General features: G+C 31.0%; 1 protein-coding gene across 1 annotated transcript; it reads right to left on the bottom strand.

The window, feature by feature from the left end:
• Positions 1 to 2191, bottom strand: LOC109814670 (uncharacterized). The gene is made up of 2 exons (XM_020379153.3): positions 2091 to 2191; positions 1 to 1945 (listed from the first exon to the last, which is right to left on the bottom strand). Exon 2 carries the CDS (start codon positions 1917 to 1919, stop codon positions 336 to 338), a length of 1584 nt encoding a protein of 527 aa, XP_020234742.2. The 5' UTR covers positions 1920 to 1945; positions 2091 to 2191; the 3' UTR covers positions 1 to 335.
• Between the last annotated feature and the right edge of the window lie 5823 nt (positions 2192 to 8014).

Raw genomic sequence — 8014 nt, 5'->3', positions numbered from 1 at the left:
TTAAAAATGAATGCTAATGAATTGGAAAACTTTCATTTACTTACAAAAGAAGATATCAATGATACCTGTGCACTAAAATACCTGATAATGATAATCTTCACTTGACCAGGAAGAATGAAAGGTCTAGCATTGCCATTTGCCAAGCTTTCTTCTCACTTTAAGTGAAAAAATAAAACAACAAAGTTCTTTCTCCTACAAATCCTGGCAAAGACAATCTCGGCACCTACCGAAGCAAAGCAATAGTTCACTTATGACTCAAATTTGTATGATATACTATCATGACAATTCACTAAAGCACCAAAGGATAGATAAGGAACAGAAAGTAAAATCCATCCTCATGATCTTTTCAGACGCTGTGCTACCCAAACAGCAAGTGAAAAATTGCAAATATTTTCTGCAATGCCTGGCTTCTCTGAATGACTAGTTATGCTAGTTGAGCTATCTTTATTCTCAACGCAACTATTGTCTAGATCTTGGCTATTATGCGGCAAAGCCAACTTTCTATAGAACTGTAAAACCCTACAGTCTGCTAGAATCAACGAGCGCTTAAAACCAGATAGATGAAGATTATCCAAGCACTTAACACGAGAAAGTGCAGTATAAACTATTCCACAGCCAAATGCTTGTGACAAGTTAATCGTAGCTTTGTCTAGGGTCATTCCCTGGCACTTGTGGATGCTCAGAGCCCATGCTGGAATAAGTGGTATCTGCATCCTGCTAGCAACAATTTCATCTCCATCCTTTACATGCCACACTACTGGTTTAATGATCGAAACTTTTCCTGAATCAAATTCAACTATTGGAAGCCGTTTATCAGAGCACATGTCAGCAACATCCACTGCCTCAACAAACCCTACAACCGTACCTGTTGCTCCATTCACCAACCCTTTCCAGGTATGCAAATTCTTGACCAACATAACTCTTGCACCTTCGCAAATGGTGACTGTATCAGGTGCTATCCCATGCTGAAACTGCTTCTTCCAATGATCCTTCCTACGATCGTCACCACTATCAATAGCTCTATAAACAACAACATCCTTTTTCAAGGCTTTAAGCTTCTTCTCATTCACCCTCTTCACAGCTTTATTCAGTGAGAAAAGCTGCACCGCTGAGGGATCACACTCGGTCTTGGAGCAATACTCCTCCAGGTAGGCCAAGTCGGGGTGATTACTCTCCCCTCTCCTTATGGCCTGAAGCAACTCTATAAACCGTGAATCTGATTGCCTGAAGATTTTAGTAAGCTCTATCTGCAAATCAAAACTATTGTTCCAACAAGCAGCTTCGAAAGCATAACTCACATGCTTCGAATTCTTATCTACAGGGGGCAACTGGCAGAAATCCCCAACCACAACCAGCTGAATTCCTCCCCATGTCTCATCCACACCCTTAAACTTTCTGGCAACAAACTCTAGGCCATCAAACAGCTTTGGATCCACCATGCTAATTTCATCTATGACCAAAGCCTCAGCCTTTTCCCACCTTCTGATTGCCCTCCCTTTGCCCATAATCATATCCAACAACTTTGCAGGGCCACAGTTGGTGGTGTCATGGATCCCAATAAATGAGTGTAAAGTTTGGCCCTTTATGGCAAATGCTGAAACCCCAGTTGACGATGTGACAAAAACCTTAGATCGGGTGTGCAATTTCTTAAGCAACTTCACAACCTCCATGAGCAATTTGGTTTTTCCAGTCCCAGCTGAACCTGTGATGAACACACTACTCCCCTGTGTCACAGCAGACAACACACTCTTCTGCTCCTCTGTCCATTGAATCTTATTCTTACGTTGTTTTCTCTCGGTGGTTGTCTTGTCTTTGTTCTTGTACTTAGTGTAAGACCCATACGAGGGTTTTGAAGAATAACCCTTTGAACCCAAGTTCCTATATGCAGCAACAGCCATTCCTAGGGTGAAAAATCTCATCTTTTTTTAATTCCTCACATACCCATCTGGGTAATTGCACAAATTTGATGCAGAAAAAAGATGGGTGTGAAACAGAAGTGAGTTTCTTTCACATTTAAGGCTTTACACTCACTGAAAGTAGAGGGAATTTAAATCAATAAAATTGTAAAATAAAGAAAAAAAATTGATTACCAACTTGACAGAGTCTTCTGTGAACAGCATTTGGATTGTTGCACTTGCTTCATGGATCGGTAGAGTGATGTAGGGATGGCAACGGGGCGGGGCGGGTACGGGTTTCATGATACCCGTCCCCGTCCCCGCGAGCCAAACCCATACCCGTCCTCGTACCCGTACCCGCCGGGTATGTGATTTTCATCCCCATCCCCGTCCCCGTCGGGTATCGGGTATATCCGTACCCGTACCCGTACCCGTCAAATTTTTTATTTTATTATTATTTTTTTAAAATATAATATTTTTAAATTATTTTTTTAATTATATTATAATTATAATTAGATTATTTCTCTATCTCATGTTATAATAAATAATTACACATAAAAAATACTAAAATTCTTTAATATAATTAAATTAAAAGTGAGTATATAATTAAAAATGGGAACGGGGACGGGTATGGGTACGGGTACGGGGCGGGTAAGTACATACCCGTACCCGTACTCGATTTAATATATCGAGTTTTACCCGTACCCGTACCCGGTCAAATCGAGTATTCCCCGTCAAAGTCGGGACGGGTTCGGGTATTACCCGCGGGTACGGATATATTTGCCATCTCGTGATGGCTAAGAGCGAAACAGCCGAAACAATGGTATGAGACGAAGATCAACTAGGATACCGATGGATGCACAAACGGGTGTGTTTTATTTAATCCGTCTTTTTATATATATATAATGAATTTAAAATTGTTAATGGATATTTAAATTTATAAATTTTAAAATTTTATTTCATTAATTCAAATTAATAAATAATTATAAAATTATTTTATACATTAATTTTTTTTAATAATTAACGAAAGTTAAAATTTTTTATATATTAATTTAAATTAATAAAATAAAATATTAATTTTTTTTAACTTACAAATTTAATATATACATTAAGAATTTTAAATTAAAAAATTGAGTCGTTAAAATTTATTGTAAAATATGAATTATTAAGTTTATATAAATTTTTTGAAATAATCAAATCCATCCTTTTATATATATATATATATATGAGGAAGGTTCAAACGACACCGGTGTAACTTTTACTAAGTGTTACACCGCTCAATAACTTTATATTAAACGTGAATTTTGAAAATCCAACCGTTAGATTGAAAGTTCATATCTCTTAGATCATATATATCAAATTTTACATTAATCTAAGATGATTTGGTACTTCATTCTTATAAAACAAAATTAACGTAATATATACATTTCAAAATATACTAAAATATGAACACTTTGATTACTTTCAAGTTGTTGTTCAATTTTAACAAAATTTGACATATATGATCTAAGAGATATGAACTTTCAATCTAACGGTTGGATTTTCAAAATTTACATTTAATATAAATTTATTGAGCGGTGTAACACTTAGTAAAAGTTACACCGGTGTCGTTTGAACCCTCCTCTATATATATATATATAAATTAAAGTTTTACCACCTGCATTTAATCTTTCTTTAATTTTATTTTAGAACAATAAATCATCTTCATGAAAGAAAAATTCTTTTAATGAATTAAATTATACAACAGGGTCAATAACGGTCGGAGAAAATTATACTATTTAGTTTATATAAATAAAATTAATATTTATTTCAATTTAAATTTGAAGATAATAATATAATTACAATAATATTTCAATAATATATTATAAATTATAATATAATAATTATTTTAAACAAAAGTAATTTTAGAGACAACACTCAAGCTTATAATATTTTTTTTTCTTTTGACAAGAGTGTTTTCATAAATTCTTCTTAATATTCTATTTATTTTAACTTATTATTTTATAAACTAATTTTTAACATTTTTAGAAGACATGATTGATACTTAAGTAATTTTTCATTGCAGTATACCTTATTTATTATAAACCTAAGATATGTTTTATATAATAAAAAATATTTATCACATATCATAATCATAATTTTTATATAAAAATTAATACTATTTGTTTTAAATTATAAAAAACAATTTATTCATAAGTACTTATTCATTGATTTTGATGTAAGTTTGGAAAAAATTATGAACAATTTATTTTATTCTATTGATGCTTATAAGAGTGTTTAAACAAACATATAAATTTTTTTATGAGTAATATATAAGACATTATAATTTATTTAAATAAACTGTGGAGTACCACTTATTACTTAACTTATGTAAAAATTTATTAGAAAATGTCAAATTCGAATCCATTCATAAATATATTTTTATATATTATGTTTTCATTCTTTCACTAATTAAAAATCAGTTATATATATTTTGATTTTCATTATTCGCTTTAAAAATTTTCGTTTCTATCTCTAAAAGTTTTTGTTTCTCTTTATTTTTTCCCTTTTCTAGATTTTTTTCTATCTCTTCCCACTAAAATCCGCATTCTTCTATTATAAAAAAAATTTATAACTTTTTTAATTTTTCTCTCTAAAATAGCATAGATAAAATAATTTTGTTCTTGATATTTACACAATAATTTTTTAATCATTAATTTATAAAATACATAGAATTAATTTTTAATTTTTAAAAATTATGACTCATAAATTTTAATTATGATTATATATGAAATTGATTTCTCATATTTTATTATTAATTTAATTTATTTATAACGTAAAATTAGGTGAATGATAATTAGTATTTTTTTTTATCATTTTTAATATTATTGTGACATATAATATCATTTTTAAAAATTATTTAGTTATTTTTTATATTTTTATTTTATTTTTAGTTAAAATTTAATTTGTAATTTTTTAATTTATAAAATAAGATAACATTTTATAAATACTTTAAAAAATGATATATCTAAACACTTTAAAATTGTATAAGTACTTCTCTCTATCTATCTATCTATCTATCTATTTATCTATCTATCTATATATATATATATATATATATAAAAGTGCAATAACTTATTGAATTTTAAATACTTATGACATAAATTTTTATTACATTTTTTTATTATAAAAGATCTTAAATGTTCATTCATGTCCAAATGCTGTAACCTCCCTACTCCCCATCACAGTATAATATGGCTTAGAAAACACAAAGATGTTAATATATGCTTAATATGCTCTAAGCAGGCTGAAGCATGTTTGAAAAAAAAAAGATATTTTTATTAATATTTACACTTTACAGTACTCATGCCCTTCTAAGAAATATAACAAGTGTATAAAGTAGTGAACTAATATTTCATACACTTGATACTAATTAATATAGATGAACAGCTTCAAGGATCAGAATGAGAATAATAATAACAGTGATTACATTGGTCTTCCAAGTCTTGCATAAGTATATTATGACACCCTCTTGAGGAAAATTTAACTTTCAAACTTCAAGATCAGTTTATACAAGGCCATGATACTTCTTTGGCATTACTATAAGAAGAATTACGACAAAGTATTGTTTATCATTACTCACTTTTCTTACACCAGTGATACTTCTTTGGCAACCTTTTTTTTCTCTTCCTCCTATCAACTACCATAACCTTCTTATTCTTTTCACAAGCCAAACTCCTACACAACCTTGAAATTTAATCTTTGATCGATTGAAAGCAGATATATGAAGTCCCCCCAAGCTTCTAACCCAGAAAAGTGCCACATACATCATGCCACAACCAAATGCCTGAGACATATCAGTGTTGATTCTCTCAAGAGTCAATAGCTTATGCCAATATAAGAGGAATCTGCTTCCTACAAGCAACAACTTAGGTCCATCCATTACATACCACGTTACTGGCTTAATTGTTAAGAATTTTGCCCATCAAATTTGACCACAAGAAGCACTTTCTTATCATATAGACTGTGATTTGAGTACAAGTTTAGAATCGAATTATTTTTTTTGGAACTTATCTACCAAAAATAATGAACTTTTTTTTTTGTTGATGAAAAAGCTCTAAAAATCTCTGAACAGATTCATATTCCACCAAGATTTCCCCCACAACAATTGACCATGAAAATCCCACCATCTCACCAGTAGCTCAATTTACCAATCCATGCTCAGTGTCCAAATTCTTAACCAGTATAACTCTTGCACCTTCACAAAGAGAAATTTCATCAGGTGCCATCCCATGCCTAAGATCCCCCTAGCTTTCAATGCCCCTAACCATTACCAACAACTCTATAAACAACAACATCCTTTTGCAAACTTCTCACGCTCTCCTCATTCACTCTTTCCACATCTTTATTCAAAGGAAAAAGCTTCACAATAATACAAGGAAACACTCACCACTCCCCAAGCACTAGTGCTCTAGAAAGTCCAAATCATAGGAATTAGTCTATGTTAAAGATTTCACATCATCTAATGATATGATCAAATTAGTGCATATAATTAAGACTTTACGAGTTAGTTTTGTAAGATTGAATTAGAAAGAGACACTCACTACTCCCCAAGTACTAGTGCTCTTGAAAGTCCAAATCTTGAGAACTAGTCTCTGTTAAAGATTCCACGTTGCTTAATGATATGACTAAATTAGTGTATATAATTGGAAAAACGATTAAAACTTTATAAATTAGTTTTGTAAGATTGAATTAGAATAGATCAATTTTCTTAAGATAATATCAATGTCTATCTTAATTCCGTGTGAAAAAAGTGTGTTGAAGATCTTATATCGTCCAGAGAGATAATCATAATACTTTATATACAAATGAAGTTTGAGAGCAATTGTCACTTTACAATCCAGTGTTAATTCACTTTCTTTAAGACTCTATCTTCTCGTGATTCCCTCAAGCAAACTAATATTTCCATAATTTGATTGTCTAAACACTCTTGTGAGTTCCACCTTCAAATCAAAGCTCCTATTCCAACACTCAAGATATGTTTGGATACGATTTAGAACCATGTTCAATAGAAAAACATGCTTTCCAATGAAATGAAAAAAAGAAAAAAAGAAGCAAAATTTTGTGAATGTAGTTTTTTCTTTTCAACCTTAGATGAGTACAACTTTAACTGATTTTCACAGACATTCTCAGCTTCAAATGCACACATCATCCCTTCTGAATTGATTGCACTCACCATGCTGATCTCATCTATGACCAAAGCCTGAACCTTTCTCCACCTCCTGCAGGAACCCTTGTTGGAAAAAAGGTGAGGATCATCATCAGTGAGAATGCCAATGCCAGCAAATGAATGCAAAGTTTGTCCCTTTAGAGCACAAGCTGCAACCCCAGTTGATGCTGTGACATAAACCCCACATGGGTTGTGCATTTTGAAAGTTTAAGACTTTCATGGCTTTTTCTTCTCTATATTTTGAAAATACCAAATACATCCAAAAGGTGGAAGACTCAACAGTCAACACCAAAGCTTGCAAACAGTGTAACTGGTGGGTGTTCTGTGGGTACACACCCCTTGGCCTGGGCCTAGTGTTAACCATCAAGTGTATACGTTACAAAAATGGGGAGAGAAATACCATATTTTATACAGGGAAAATTAAAGTTTTGTTATTAGTGTATAATTATTTATATTATACTTTTGGACACAATATTAACAATCAGATCAAGTTAAAATAACTGTTTATAGCCCAAATCCGTACATTAAATTAATTTTTAAAGCATAAACAGCTCAGCATTATATTGATATTATTTATCTTATTATATATGTATATAATCAAATATGTTTTAATTATATTTTTTAATTTAATTATATATTAAGATTTGGTATATTGTGTCAACATACAAAAAAACCATGCTGATGCAATTTTATTTCATATAGTCTCAACTAGATTTGGTTTCTTAAAAAAAATGATCTTATCAAAATTTTGAATTGGAAATTAATAAAGATAAATTTATCTCATCTTCTTGCATGGTAACTCCAATTTTGCAGAGATGAAAATTAAGAAAATGAAAAGTTTTTGAAGTTTTGGGGTGGAGGAAAAAACCATCAAAAAATGAAAATGAAAAAGGAAGGAGAGAAAAAATAA

The sequence above is a fragment of the Cajanus cajan genome, chromosome 2 (assembly GCF_000230855.2).
Source record: "Cajanus cajan strain Asha chromosome 2, NIPB_CcT2T_4, whole genome shotgun sequence".
NCBI classification, from domain to species: Eukaryota; Viridiplantae; Streptophyta; class Magnoliopsida; order Fabales; family Fabaceae; genus Cajanus; species Cajanus cajan.
Note: the sequence above shows the minus strand (reverse complement) of the source record. Positions and strands in the feature narration are given on the sequence as shown.